This window comes from Aquarana catesbeiana, unplaced genomic scaffold (genome assembly GCF_042186555.1).
Source record: "Aquarana catesbeiana isolate 2022-GZ unplaced genomic scaffold, ASM4218655v1 unanchor237, whole genome shotgun sequence".
In the NCBI taxonomy this organism is placed as follows: Eukaryota; Metazoa; Chordata; class Amphibia; order Anura; family Ranidae; genus Aquarana; species Aquarana catesbeiana.
The window spans coordinates 1596059-1611675 of NW_027362665.1; the positions used below are offsets into that span (position 1 = coordinate 1596059).

The window sequence follows — 15617 nt, forward strand, 5'->3', positions numbered from 1 at the left end:
CCTCCCATCTCCTGAGACTGCACTCAGTGACTTGGGTCTGAGACTATACAGACATATCCCTCAACATGGCACAGCCAGCAAACAATAGAGCAAGTAACCCTGGGAGAATTGCTCTGTTAGAGATCATGCTAGACCTGGGCATGGGGCAGCAGACCCAAAGCACATGCCCAAGGTGCCTAGGTCTAGCAACATTTATGATGAAAATCAAATTTTTTCTGCCAGCTGAACCCCAGTATCTCCATAAATCCAGTCTAGATACATAAATTGTGTCTGCAGCACAGAGAAGGAAGATTATTCGCGAGAAATACAGGAATACAGGACGGGGAACACAGCTCAGGAAAGTGACCAGGGGATTACAGGCTGATATCACCCAGTCCCCGCCCTACTCTGGACCAATCAGTGAGCGGTATGGGTGGAGGAATGTATTTAGTGTTAATGGCCCACCTGTGCTGATCTCTGTAGGAGTGTCCTCCTCTATAAATGTCCCCGTTATTCCATCCTCCTCCATAGACTGCTGATCATCCCTCACATACCTCTCTTCTTCTTCTGCTTTAACCTCAAATTCTATATCGATTGGATCTCCACTCTAAATTAAAAAAATGAGAGAAAATATCATCTGTAAACTATAAGATTTATTATTGTGACATCACATCACATCTGGTATTTGGTGGCTCCATCATATCCTTGGGTCCTTCTGAAAACTCTTCCATCACTCCATACTCTTCATCCTCCTCTTTATACTCTTCTTTAACATTAATATTATCATCCCCAAGGTTTCCACTCTGGATATTTAATAAAACATTCATTGTAACAATCATGCTGTTTATAAATCAGAACTACCAATAATTGTCAGTCATCTACCTGATAATGGTGAGGGATGGTGTGACCTTCCTGTGTGGAATCCCGGGAATACAGAGGATGGGGACATCTCTCTGGTGGGTTCCTATTACTGGATCCATCTGTAGGAAACACACACACTGACTGAATACATTGTTTCTATGTGTTTATCAGATGATGGGGGATCTAGGTGGACCCTCCGTACTGCTCTCTCCTTTACAATAAAGTCTCCTCTTACCCGGTGATGTGAGGGGCGGCTGATTGTCCATCATGACGTCCTTGTAGAGATCCTTGTGTCCTTCTAAATACTCCCACTCCTCCATGGAGAAATAGACAGTGACATCCTGACACCTTATAGGAACCTGACACACACAATGATACAGTCACCATCCAGACACATCCCTTGTCTGTTACTGGGTAATGTCCCAGAATTCCCAGCACCGCTCACCTCTCCTCCGTGATCTCTCTGGTGACTTCTAGAATCTTCTTTGTATTTCTCTATGCTATCAGGGAGGGAGGTGGAGGCAATGTGATGGTCATATGATCTCCAGACTTCACAGGAGGAAAATTCTAGATCTGAACACAAATAGTAAAATCAAATGATATTCCCAGAATCCTCTTCCGCTCCCTATTCAGCCCTACTTCAGGCTGAGGTATGATTTTGCCCACACAGAACCCCCATACTCTGCAGGTTAAAAGCTTGTTGTAGACGTTCTAATGTCTTTACATACAATGCAGGACCAACAGTCCCACTTTGCAAGTGAGGATTCAAAGGGTCCGCCCACATCCTAAGAGCATCAGAAAAAAAAAGCCAGATGGAGGGACATTGGGAGGAGGAGCTGTGAGGTCAGTGTGATGTCATAGGACATATAGACTCTGGATGGAAGGACATTGGGAGGAGGAGCTGTGAGGTCAGTGTGATGTCATAGGACATATAGACTCTGCATGGAGGGACATTGGGAGGAGGAGCTGTGAGGTCAGTGTGATGTCATAGGACATATGAACTCTGGATGGAGGGAGATTTGGAGATTTGAGGGGCCCTCTATATGAGGCTCCCATGGAAACAAATCATTGTTCCTGGGTGTGTTCTACTTCTCCTAAACTGAAGAGTGAACTTTGACCTTTACCATACAGAAATCTGTCAGGAATCTGTGAAAGTAAGCTCTCATGTGATCAGGTGACGTGCAGAGGAACGGAGTGTAAATAGCAGACAATTTTCTCCAGAGCTCCTAATGGTGGGGATGGATTTTGCTGAGTGCTGGTGCCAAGTTTCCACCCCCCAGGGTCACTGAAGGTGTGGAGAAAAGCTGTGTAAGAGGATATGGAGGAGAGATGAGGAGGAGATCCAGGAATCAGGATAAAGGTCAGGACAAGCAACAGACGAGCGCATCCAAGAGATGAAGCCGGGGTCACTACACAGAAAATCAATCCAAGGAAACAACAGGCAGGATGAGGAATAGCAAGAAGGTGCTCAGAGACAAATGAGAATATTGCTCAGCCAATGGGAGATTATCTCAGCATGACTTACATAATGAAGGAGATGAGGGGGAGGGGAGGAAGTCACTTATGGTGACCATAGAGACATGGAAATTCAGCTGGTTCAGCAGGGATCGGTCACATTTCCATCCATGTGTGGTCACTGCCGGATAAAAGTCACTCGATCAGCGGCTGCAGCCAATAGCTTCACCACTGATCTGTGTATTCTGAGAGCGGAGGAGCGCCCTCCATTGTCAGAATACCATAGTGCAGCGGGGAGGATTCCCCCATCCCCCTCCAATGTGTGGATGGGGGAATCGTTTCAGCTTTTTCACTCAGCCCTAGGGTTGCCACCTCATCCCTTTAAACCCGAACACATATGAATTACACGGGTTCTGAGGCTGATTTAATGCAGATAAGGCACCGAGTGAGTTTAATTACCACCTTAATCAGCCACAGAATCTGTATTTGTGTTCGGGTTTAAAGGGATGAGGTGACAACCTGACTCATCCCGCTGGCTGAACGATAAAACTGAACCATATATGGCCAGCTTTGGAAGCAAAATATATTAATCATCAACAGATCCCCCTGAAGGGGTTAATCTACGTATTACCTCCTCTGCCGCCAGATCCTGCATTGTCCTATCCACGTCCTTCCAAATGGAATGTCTGTCAGTACCTGACATCACTTCCTGTCTGTATCTGACATCACTTCCTGTCTGTATTCCATAGAGACTTCCTGTCTGGGTAGAAGTGAGATCACCATCTTGTGGAGATCAGCGGAACTGCAGCCCTGAGAAACGTCTGGTAGTGTGAACACGGCCTTGTGCTGTGTGTGTATGTACTGTATATCCTTCCCCGTTCTCTCCTCCCTGAGTGTGTATGAAGAGGCAGAGCACTGAGTGTGTATGAAGAGGCGGAGCTCCTGAGTGTGTATGAAGAGGCGGAGCCCTGAGTGTGTATGAAGAGGCGGAGCTCTGAGTATGTTTGAAGAGGTGGAGCTCTAAGTGTGTATGAAGAGGCAGAGCTCTAAGTGTGTATGAAGAGGCGGAGCTCTGAGTGTGTATGAAGAGGTGGAGCTTCTGAGTGTGTATGAAGAGGTGGAGCTCTGAGTGTGTATGAAGAGGCGGATCTCTGAGTGTGTATGAAGAGGCGGAGCTCTGAGTGTGTATGAAGAGGTGGAGCTTCTGAGTGTGTATGAAGAGGTGGAGCTCTGAGTGTGTATGAAGAGGCGGATCTCTGAGTGTGTATGAAGAGGCGGAGCTCTGAGTATGTTTGAAGAGGTGGAGCTCTAAGTGTGTATGAAGAGGCAGAGCTCTAAGTGTGTATGAAGAGGCAGAGCTCTGAGTGTATATGAAGAGGGGGAGCCCTGAGTGTGTATGAAGAGGCAGAGCTCTGAGTGTGTATGAAGAGGCGGAGCCTTGAGTGTGTATGAAGATTCTGAGCCCTGAGTGTGTATGAAGAGGCGGAGCTCTGAGTGTGTTTGAAGAGGCGGAGCTCTGAGTGTGTATGAAGAGGCGGAGCTCCTGAATGTGTATCAAGAGACGGAGCTTTGAGTGTGTATGAAGAGGCGGAGCTCTGAGTGTGTATGAAGAGGCGGAGCTCTGAGTGTGTATGAAGAGGCGGAGCCCTGAGTGTGTATGAAGAGGCAGAGCTCTGAGTGTGTATGAAGAGGCGGAGCTCTGAGTGTGTATGAAGAGGCGGAGCCCTGAGTGTGTATGAAGAGGCGGAGCTCTGAGTGTGTATGAAGAGGTGGAGCCCTGAGTGTGTATGAAGAGGCGGAGCTTTGAGTGTGTATGAAGAGGCAGAGCTCTGAGTGTGTATGAAGAGGCGGAGCTCCAGCGGTCGGAGAAGGAAGCTGAGTCTAGGAGGGAGACTGACAGAAAGCGCAGCAGACTTGCAGGAGTGAGCGAGGAGGATCCAGTTCCTTTGCCACCGGAGGTGAGGAGAGTGTGAAGGATGTTGGTGACTCTGGTAGATGAAAAGCTGGGAGTCATATTGCTCTGGTGAGTGGGGAAGGGGGCGCCCTCATCATCACGTGTGTAAGAGGTGGAAGAAGGCGTGGCTACACTACAGCTGGCACAGTTTGGAGCACCGAGAACTTTACACCTTATCAACTTTTCATTGATTGGTGGATTTATTTTTATTTTTTTAAATAAGTTCATTAAAATGGAAGCAAAGTGGAAGCAGTGGATCTGCAGGGAACAGCATCTTGAGCACAAAATATTTTATGTTGTATATGAATTTGCACATTAAACAGTTTACTTCATTTATTGATAAACACCATAAGATATGAATGAAGTAGGTGTAAAGTGGAAGCAGTAGATCTGCAGAGAATATTATTTGAGCCCCTAGCACTTTATATATGAATGTCTCCACATATTTTAGTGTATTTGTGATGATTTATGTGCACACACAATAGGACAGCGCTGTGACACATAATGCTCTTCTAGTTGATAAAGGAAATACTTACCTTTGTTACAGCAGCAGTCCGGTATAAGTTATTTTTGTAGGTATTTGAGTTGTTACACATAGCGCGGGTTTTATTCTATTTATATTGGTGACATCATTGCCCAAATCTGGGGATCAGGAGCCATTTCCACCCTTTACTCTCGGCTGGGGTTCTTTGTATCCATATAACAGATGTTCTACATGACTAAATCTGCAATCAATTTTACTGCAAAATCAAAGGTGCCAAAATGTCTCCCCACCGAGCAGTAATATATTTCTATCCCCCTTGGTGGGAGTGGAGATGACCCATCTATAAGGATATACAGTACATACACACACAGCACAAGGCCGTGTTCACACTACCAGACGTTTCTCAGGGCTGAAGTTCCTCTGATCTCCACAAGGTGGTGATCTCACTTCTACCCAGGCTGGAAGTCCCTATGGAAGACAGGAAGTCTCTATGGAAGACAGGAAGTGACGTCAGATATAGAGAAGACAAAGGATATTCCATTTGGAAGGACGTAGAGAGGAGACGTTGCTGGATCTGGCAGCAGAGGAGGTAATATGTAGATTAACCCCTTCAGGGGGATCAGTTGATGATTAATATATCTTCCTTCCAAAGCTGGCCATACATGGTTCAGTTTTATCGTTCATCCAGCGGGATGAGAGGAAAAAAACTGAAGTGATTCCCCCATCCACACATTGGAGGGGGATGGGGGAATCCTCCCCGCTGCACTATTGTATTCTGACAATGGGGGGCGCTCCTCCGCTCTCAGAATACACAGATCAGTGATGAAGCTATTGGCTGCAGCCGCTGATGGAGTGACTTTTATCCGGCAGTGACCACACATGGATGGAAATGTGACCGATCCCTGCTGAACCAGCTGAATTTCCATATCTCTATGGTCACCATAAGTGACTTCCTCCCCTCCCCCTCATCTCCTTCATTATGTAAGTCATGCTGAGATAATCTCCCATTGGCTGAGCAATATTCTCATTTGTCTCTGAGCTCCTTCTTGCTATTCCTCGTCCTGCCTGTTGTTTCCTTGGATTGATTTTCTGTGTAGTGACCCCGGCTTCATCTCTTGGATGCGCTCGTCTGTTGCTTGTCCTGACCTTTATCCTGATTCCTGGATCTCCTCCTCATCTCTCCTCCATATCCTCTTACACAGCTTTTCTCCACACCTGCAGTGATCCTGGGGGGTGGAAACTTGGCACCAGCACTCAACGAAATCCATCCCCACCATTAGGAGCTCTGGAGAAAATTGTCTGCTATTTACACTCCATTCCTCCGCACGTCACCTGATCACATGAGAGCTTACTTTCACAGATTCCTGAAAGATTTCCTTATGGTAAAGGTCAAAGTTCACTCTTCAGTTTAGGAGAGGTAGGACACACCCAGGAACAATGATTTGGTTTGCACAGGGACCTTATATAGAGGGCCCCTTAAATCTTCCCATGCAAATGTCCCTCCATCCAGAGTCTATATGTCCTATGACATCACACTGACCTCACAGCTCCTCCTCCCAATGTCCCTCCATCCAGAATCTATATGTCCTATGACATCACACTGACCTCACAGCTCCCCCTCCCAATGTCCCTCCATCTGCTTTTTATTTTCTGATGCTCTTAGGATGTGGGCGGACCCTTGGTATCCTTACTTGCAAAGTGGGACTGTTGGTCCTGCATTGTATGTAATGATGTCAGAATGCCTGCAACAAGCTTTTAACCTGCATAGTGTGGGGGTCCTTTGTGGGTTGTGGGTTTGGATGCCCAAATGGTGAGTTGAGGAGGATTCTTGGTATAACCTTTGATTGTTCTATTTGTCTTCAGATCTAGAGTTTTCCTCCTGTGAAGTCTGGAGATCATATGACCATCACATTGCCTCCACCTCCCTCCCTGATACAATAGAGAAATACAAAGAAGATTCTAGAAGTCACCAGAGAGATCATGGAGGAGAGGTGAGTGGTGCTGGGAATTCTGGGACATTATCCAGTAACAGACAAGGGATGTGTCTGGATGGTGACTGTATCATTGTGTGTGTCAGGTTCCTATAAGGTGTCAGGATGTCACTGTCTATTTCTCCATGGAGGAGTGGGAGTATTTAGAAGGACACAAGGATCTCTACAAGGATGTCATGATGGACAATCAGCCGCCCCTCACATCACCGGGTAAGAGGAGACTTTATTGTAAAGGAGAGAGCAGTACGGAGGCTCCACCTAGATCCCCCATCATCTGATAAACACATAGAAACAATGTATTCAGTCAGTGTGTGTGTTTCTTACAGATGGATCCAGTAATGGAAACCCACCAGAGAGATGTCCCCGTCCTCTGTATTCCCAGGATTCCACACAGGAAGATCTCACCATCCCCCACCATCATCAGGTAGATGAGGAACAATCCCTTGTGATTATTTTTAAACAATTATGTTTGTTACAATGAATGTTTTATTAAATATTCACAGTGGAAATCTCGGGGATGATAATATTGATGTTAAAGAAGAGTATAAAGAGGAGGATGAGGAGTATGGAGTGATGGAGGAGTTTTCAGAAGGACACAAGGATATGATGGAGCCACCTAATACCAGGAACACACCAGAGCGATGTCCCCGTCCTCTGTATTCCCGGGATTCCACACAGGAGGGTCACACCATCCCTCACCATCATCAGGTAGATGAGGAACAATCACTGATAGTATCATTAGGATCTGTACATTATCTGCATTGTTACCATTGATGTCATTTTTATTATATATTCAGAGTGGAAACCTGAGAGATTCTAAAGTTGAGGTTAAAGAAGAGATAAAAGAGGAGGATGATGAGGATGGGGTGATGGAGGAGTCTCTAAAAGAACACAAAGATCTGTACCAGGACACCATGGTGGAGACATCCAGCTACAGAAACCCACCAGAGAGATGTCCCCGTCCTCTGTATTCCCGGGATTCCACACAGGAAGATCACACCATCCCTCACTGTTACAAGGTTGGTGGGACGGAGGTTATGAAACTCACTTATAGAGACAATATGTGGATTTTTTATGTGATGTCACAATAATATGAGCTCATACACACGGGTCGTTATTAAAGCTGCTGTTAGGGGTGTCTGATTTTTTTTTTTTAACTGCTTCTAAATGCCCCTCCATGTTAGCCTATGTGTCCTTGCACACATAAACTATCAGAGGCGTTTGGAGGCATAAACGTTTAGGGGCAGTAGAAAAAAACGACAGTCTTTGCTTCCAGGAGCAGTAAAAACGAGTGGTAAAAACATCTGATGCCCCTAAAAGCTGCTAAGCATTTTTTTTTTACAGGTCACTGCAACATACCAGGCCACATGCCCTCAACATGGGGGGGTGGGTGCTTTGAGGCAGGGGGGCCCTGTGCTCCCCATTTCAAAGCTCCTTGTCCCCATGTTGATGGGGACAAGGGCCTCTTATCGACAACCCTGACCATTGGTTGTCTGGGTCTGCGGGCGGGGGGCTTATCAGAATCTGGAAGCCCCCTTTAAGAAAGGGGCCCAATGACTATGACTTCTGCCACTGTGTTCTCTCTCTGCCGGTTCTCCTCTCTCCCCGGTCTTCCTCTGCTGTCTTTTTCCGTTGTCTTCTCCCGCTGTCTTCTCCCTCTGTTCTTCCTCCGATGTTGCCTCAACGCTCTCTCCTGCTTTAATGCTGGGTCCGCCATGTGCCACCCTATAGCTATGGGGACCGCCCCCTTGTGATATCACCACACCATCATGCCCCTGGCAGTGACATCACAAGGGGGTGGGGCCTTCGGATGATGTCACCAGGTGAGCTTTTCCCATGGCTATACAAGTAGTGACACATGGCGGACCCAGCATTACAGCGGGAAAGAGCGTTGCTGCAACATCAGGGGAAGACAGCAGGGGAAGGTAGGGGAGAGAGGAGAACCGGCAAAGGAAGAAGACAGCGGCAGAAGAAGTCATCAGCGGTGAGAGGAGAAGAACCGGAGGATGAAGACAACGCCGGAGGGAGAAGAGATGCCGGAGCTGCTTTATTAAATTAATTTGTCAAAAACCTGTGTTCTGTTTTTGACACTTTTTTTTTTTTTAGGTGAATGGGTAGGTGTACGATGTACCCCATACTCATTCACATAGGGTGGGGGGCCGGGATCTTCCATATTCTGATAAGCCTCCCGCCCACAGAACCCAATGGCCAGGGTTGTCGGGAAGAGACCCTTGTCCCCATCAACGCCCCCCTGCCCCAAAGCACCCAACCCTCTCATGTTGAGGGCATGTGTCCTGGTATGGTCCAGGGGGGAGGCGCTCATTCACCCCCCCTTTCCTGACCTGCTGGGCTGCATGCTCGGATAAGGGTCTGGTATGGAGTTTGGGGGGACCCCACGCAGTTTTTTTTTTTTCATTTTGGCGTGGGGTTCCTCTTCAAGATCCTCAGCGCACAAGTCACACTGCAAGTCGGATTACCATGATCTGACTTGTGATGGGACTTCTATTCAAATCAATGAGCTCCCATAGGGAACCACTGATTTTGAATAGAGGCAGAGAAACGCTGTTAAAAGCTAGAGCGGCTAAACGTGAATTAACGGCAATACAAAAAGCTACCAAAAGCTTGTTTTTACAGCTGCTTTTCCTGGCGTTGATAGTAGCTTTATAGTTTGTTTTTTCTAATGCCCCGTGTGCATGAGCCCCTAAGCTTATATTTTACAGATGATATTCTCTCTCATTTTCTTGATTTAGACTGAAAATCCAATCGATATAAAAGTTGAGGTTAAAGTAGAAGAAGAAGAGACTTATGTTGGGGATGATCAGCAGTCTATGGAGAAGGATGGAATAACGGGGACATTTATAGAGGAGGACACTCCTACAGAGATCAGTACAGGTGGGTCATTAACACTAAATACATTCCTCCACCCATACCGCTCACTGATTGGTCCAGAGTAGGGCGGGGACTGGTTGATATCAGCCTGTAATCCCCTGGTCACTTTCCTGAGCTGTGTTCCCCGTCCTGTATTCCTGTATTTCTCTCGGATAATCTTCCTTCTCTGTGCTGCAGACACAATTTATGTATCTAGACTGGATTTATGGAAATTCTAGGGTTCAGCTGGAAGTAAAATGTTTATTTATGCCATAGGTGTTACTAGACCTAGGCATCTGGGGTGTTTGCTTTGGGTCTCATGCCCCATGCCTAGTCTAGTTGGGTCTAGTAAGATCTCTGCTAGAACAATTCTCCCACACACACACAACTATACACCTCCATTACTAGTATAATCTGAACAGATCAATATCTTTGATCAGATCAGAACTAGTGTTCCCAACAGTATATTGTCTTAAAAAATACAGCATTATCAGGATCAGCCCGAAACCTGCCAACACCACACTAGATACCTAGAAATTTGGTGACCAAAATGTCAAACGAAAGGTACAGTGAAGAGTGAAGAGGCCTACAGGATACTGAGCATGGCAGATGAGAGCGATGGGGAGTCCTCACTCTCAGAATCAGGCTCAGTATACCAACCTGTAGAGAGCAGCGGCACCCTGACAGATGGCTATGATGATGGAGTAGTGGTCCCTTCTAAGGTCAGGCATACCCGTCCACATTCCCTGGTTGCTGGGGATTTGTACTAGTTCCACTTTACCTTTTGGTGAACTGGTGAGCACCATTGACCTAGTATATGCTGGTCATTGACAATCCAGCATTGGAGTATCACTTGGTGACGTGGTGAGTCCCATAAGTGCAGCCCAAGCTGGTGCAGTGGCTAGCACAAGTAGTGTCCCGCAGCCACCAAGAATTAAAACACAGGCCCATAGAGCCCATAAAGTCCTTCCAGCTGCGCTTGTAAATCCTGACTGGGAGCCCACAGATTCTGCAGCGCCCGTACTTCTCCCCCATTCACTGCCCAACCCGGAATTCAGGTGGAAACAGCAAATTGAACTCCCTCTGTTTTTTTTGGAGCTGTTTTTCACAGAAGATCTGCATGGATCTATTGTGGACCAAACCAATTTATAGCAGGGCCCTCTGATTCCTCCTGTATTGAATTGTATTGTACTTGTACTGTCTGCCCTAATGTTGTTGTAAAGCGCTGCGTAAACTGTCGGCGCTATATAAATCCTGTATAATAATAATAATAATAATATGCCAAACAAACCCAAATTCGAACCTTGCCAGACAATTTGCTTGGAAACATATCACGGTTTTCGAATTTAAGATGTTTTTGGGCCTATCCCTCAACATGGGCATTACTGAAGAGTCGCTGACATATTGGTCCACAGACCCAATTCATCGTATGTTCGTGTTTTCTGCTGCCATGGCCAGGCATAGATATTAAAAAATTATGCAATTTATGTACTTCAATGACAATGAATTCTGTTGCCCTCGGTTGTTACCCTGGATATGATTGGCTCCGCGAAATTCGCCCCCTCTTAAATCAGCCTTATATAGCCCCCCAGCAAGCTGTCTGCGTAGATGAGTCCCTCCTTAAGTTTTCTGTTTATATCTTAAAATTTTAAATCCCAGTGGTGATCAAATACCACCAAAATAAACATCTAGTTGTGGGAAAAAAGGGTACAACATTGCATAACCGCGCAATTCCCATTTAAAGTAGCGCAGTGCCAAATTGCAAAAATGCTCTGGTCATGAAGGGGGTAAAACCTTCCGGGGCTGAAGTGGTTAAACAGAAAGTGATAATGAGGGAGGAGTCAGTAACCCAATGATGGTGGTCTTCAGGATCAGTCCATTCGTCATCTTGGTTGTTCTCCCCCATCCTCACTCTCTGACCTCTGGTGGGGCTCAGACCTGCTGTTATTCATGACTAAATCATGGACTAAATAAGGAAGTGCAGGACTTCTTGTGTTGGGAAGATGGCAATGAGTGATAGAGGGGGTGGGGACACTCGTCCTATAATCCACTCATCACTGTCACTCCTATAAAAGACAGTTCTCGTTGTTTCCTCACTCTCTGACTAAGGTCCATGAATAAAGAAATGAACTGGTAGGAGATCAGAGGACCCATTTACTAGTTACCTTGAGGGGGGAATTGGAAGATCCTCAGAGACAAAGCTGCCTGATGTGGGCGGAGTCCTGGTTTAGGGGAACCAATCTGCTCATGTCTAGTAATAATCTTTTTATTTCTATTTTAGTAGATGGACGGGAGATGAGGAAAACCTCAGAGGATTGTCTCACTTTGTCTCCAGACTGTAAAGTAGAAGATGAGGACATCACACAGTATAGTCCAGGAGAAAACCCGACTACCTCAAATGTCCATCCGGCACCACACAGTGTAGATGGACCATCGTATTCCTCTTATCCTGAGGAACCTCAGACTGTGAGGGACGGTGCCGTCCTTCCAACAGAGAAGAGCCTTTCCTGTACTGAGTGCGGGAAGTGTTTCCATTATAAATACCATCTTAATGTGCATAAAAGATCTCACACAGGGGAGAAGCCATATTCCTGTCCTGAGTGTGGGAAATGTTTTTCACAGAAGTCCAATTTTTACAGACATCAGAGATCTCACACAGGGGAAAAACTGTATTCCTGTTCTGAGTGCGGGAAATGTTTTGCACGAAAATCAGATCTAGTCACACATCAGAGATCTCACACAGGGGACATGCCGTATTCCTGTTCTGAGTGCGGGAAATGTTTTTCACAGAAGTCCAATCTTGAGACACATCAGAGATCTCACACGGGGGAGAAGCCGTATTCCTGTACTGAGTGCGGGAAGTGTTTCCATTCTAAATCCAATCTTAGTGTTCATAAAAGATCTCACACGGGGGAGAAGCCGTATTTCTGTCCTGAGTGTGGGAAATGTTTTTCTGTGAAGTCCCATCTTTACAAACATCAGAGATCTCACATGGGGGAGAAGCCTTTTTCCTGTCCTGAGTGCGGGAAATGTTTTTCTCGGAAGTGCTATCTTGACGCACATCAGAGATCTCACACGGGGGAGCAGCCGTATTGCTGTCCTGAGTGCGGAAAATGTTTTTCAGACATGTCCTGTCTTTACAGACATCAGAGATCTCACAGGGAGGAGAAGCCATATTCCTGTCCTGAGTGTGGGAAATGTTTTTCACAGAAGTCCAATCTTTACACACATCAGAGATCTCACATGGGGGAGAAGCCTTTTGCCTGTCCTGAGTGCGGGAAATGTTTTTCACGGAAGTGCTATCTTGACGCACATCAGAGTTCTCACACGGGGGAGAAGCGGTATTGCTGTCCTGAGTGCGGAAAATGTTTCTGGGACATGTCCAGTCTTTACAGACATCAGAGATCTCACAGGGGGGAGAAGCCGTATTCCTGTCCTGAGTGCGGAAAATGTTTTACACAGAAGTCCAGTCTTTCCAAACATCAGAAATGTCACACAGGGGGGGAAAGCCACTTCCCTGTCGTGAGTGAGGGAATTGTTCCTCAATGAAGTCCTGTCTTCCTGTACATCAGGGATCCCACACAACCCTCGAGGTGTATTAGTGCCTTGAGTGCGGGAAATGTCTTCTATATAAATGTTGCTGGACATCACATCTCTCATGTGGGGAAGAAGCACACCCTGATATACGCCTCAGATATACTCCATGGCTGATCTTCATCGTGTAAGAAATAGTTGATAAGGAGATCAGAGATCACCAAAGACATGGATGAAGTGTTGTACTGTGTTGGCCATTGATAGCAGGAGAAAAATAAAGTCATTACCGTTCTGCAACACACGGCACTGTTATTGATTGCCAACTGTTAATTAACCACAAGATGGCAGTGTTCTTCAGGTTAGTTATTACAGATTTCAATATAGTAAAGCAAAGGATTCTTGAACTCGTGTGCTGATAGCAGAACTTCTCTCCCCAGACATACTGAAACAGATTACATTTCCCAGAAGAGAACAGAAGGGGAGGGAGCATACTGTATATAAAGAAAAGCCAAGGGAGTCCTGGGATAAGAAAGAAGGAGACTGTGAGAGGGGAGGATGTGTGGGAGAGCAGAGTGCCGATCCAGTAGGCTTCAGACTGGATCTGACTGAACCTGAGAGCCCAGAAGAGAGTTCCCAGAGCGCTGATTGTAGTGAGGAGCAGGATAGTTGGTCCTGCCTGCAGGTAGACTGAGTCCATTGCCAGCAGCACCACTATCTCTGCAGGAGAAAAGGAGGCCCCCGAGCAACAGGGCCATCGTTCTGCACCGCTACTCTCCAGGACTGGGTGAGGGGGTTCCTAACCCAAACCACACCATTGTGCACTACAAGTTCAGAAGTAGTTGTCAGTTATTTTTAGTCTAGGATTCCTGCAATACCGGCTGCCACGTAGGGACACAGACTTTGTAGTCCTAATTGTGCTGTGGAATATCTATATCAGTGGCCCACTCAAGTGCCACACACCATCTATTAGCTTTAATAGTCTCTGCCTGATTGGCAGGAACTGAAGAAAAGTATATTGCCCCAAGTCCTTCCTATACAAAGAAGCAATAAGTTGCACCCACCATGTTCCTCACTCAGTGGGAGATACTTCTGCTAAACCTTACTCCCACCCATCTTCAATTTGGATAACCTCCATACCTTTGTTGAACACAGTTTAAACTCCTAGCTCTGTTGCCTTTACTAAAGGGGAACTCTGTCTAAAGTGACTGTTGGAAGGGAACATGTTTTATCATATATTTCTGGATTATTACTGCCTGATTAATAAAGCCTTTTGACCTTTTGTAAGTAGTCTTGGAATGTCAGTAAAGCGAGTTTACCCAGCAGAGTGTGTGCAACTGAAGAATAATTATCAGAATCTTCATCTGGATAAAGGATTCATGCATACCTCCTGGTGATGGGGCATGGGTGTAGGAGAGTTTTGCCTCACACCACCTGGTGATGGGAAGATTAAAGTGCCCAATTGCCATGCCTGCAAACAGAGCTTCAAAAGGCCAATTGTAGCTGGAATTTTGACCTGGGTCAAGTTAGGTGTTCATAGACTAATGCTGCCCCCTTGTGGTAGAGAATAATATCCTTCCTGGAAGATGTTCGGGGGAATAATATACTTCCTGGTGATTAGGAAGTGAAAGGTGCAATTTCACCTTTAGCCACTAGTTCTGACTATCACCTTATTATCTAATTATAATTACCTCATCATTGGCCGATTTCGTTGCTTTCATTCCCAAATATCTCTATGCATAGAAAACAGCGTATATAAATAATTGTCCCAACAACACATTGATTCATACACTGTTCACTTCTATTATTCCCGACAGAGTGTTAAATATGAATGAAAGATCGGCGATACCGACCATCGTCCACCAATAAGGGGTACATATTCAAATGACACATTTCCTTTTAAACATACATTCAACCAATCATAATGTCACAATATTATTACCTTGTTACATCTCTGTATCCAAGCAAACTCATTATGTCACATTATATTATGTCACCTAGACAGATATAAATGCAGACCATCTTATGACACACACGTCATTTCCCTATATCTGGTTTCCATTTCAACACAAATTCACTTCTTAAACAAAAAAAAAAATTATATATATATATATATATATATATATATATATATATATATTACTTGATCAGCAAAATGATAGCTTTAAAGGTGCAGTTTGTGTATTAGATTGCAAAGGGGGGGCTTTTTCCATGACCCTTTCAGGAAGAGCAGCCTCTTATAGCTTCTCATTGGACAGAGGACTACATGGGCGGGCAGAGGGTGTGTTTGTGGGTTGTGTCTAAGTGGGATTTAAAAAGTGTGGGCAAATGATGAGGCTCTCTCTTTTCCCATTGAGCCCAGCCGAGAGACCCCGAATACTGAGGATGACCTTATGTAAAGTATCATCTATGCTCTTTTTGTTTATATGCTCTGTAGTATTCTTTTAGTGTTTTATGTTAGTAGTTCTACTTTCTTTGTCAATAAATTAGACCT

The 15617-nt window shown here is 45.6% G+C and overlaps 3 protein-coding genes across 7 annotated transcripts in view; 1 reads left to right on the forward strand and 2 right to left on the reverse strand.

Moving 5' to 3' along the window:
* The window catches only part of LOC141122013 (gastrula zinc finger protein XlCGF66.1-like), a 152021-nt gene extending 137611 nt beyond the window's left edge, over positions 1-14410 (forward strand). Inside the window, exons 1-6 of one of the 3 annotated variants that reach the window (XM_073611807.1) lie at positions 6813-6934; positions 7051-7148; positions 7228-7432; positions 7522-7743; positions 9475-9616; positions 11874-14410. In XM_073611807.1, the coding sequence (XP_073467908.1) occupies positions 7051-7148; positions 7228-7432; positions 7522-7743; positions 9475-9616; positions 11874-13141 (1935 nt within the window). In that variant the 5' untranslated portion in view covers positions 6813-6934 and the 3' untranslated portion in view covers positions 13142-14410. Of the gene's footprint in view, positions 1-6812; positions 6935-7050; positions 7149-7227; positions 7433-7521; positions 7744-9474; positions 9617-11873 lie in introns of those variants that run through there. The other 2 variants (XM_073611808.1, XM_073611809.1) reach the window with 2 other exon arrangements.
* Positions 1-15617, reverse strand: part of LOC141122003 (uncharacterized) — a 207768-nt gene that overhangs the window by 153592 nt on the left and 38559 nt on the right. The window lies entirely within an intron of this gene.
* Positions 1-15617, reverse strand: part of LOC141122039 (uncharacterized) — a 44059-nt gene that overhangs the window by 2901 nt on the left and 25541 nt on the right.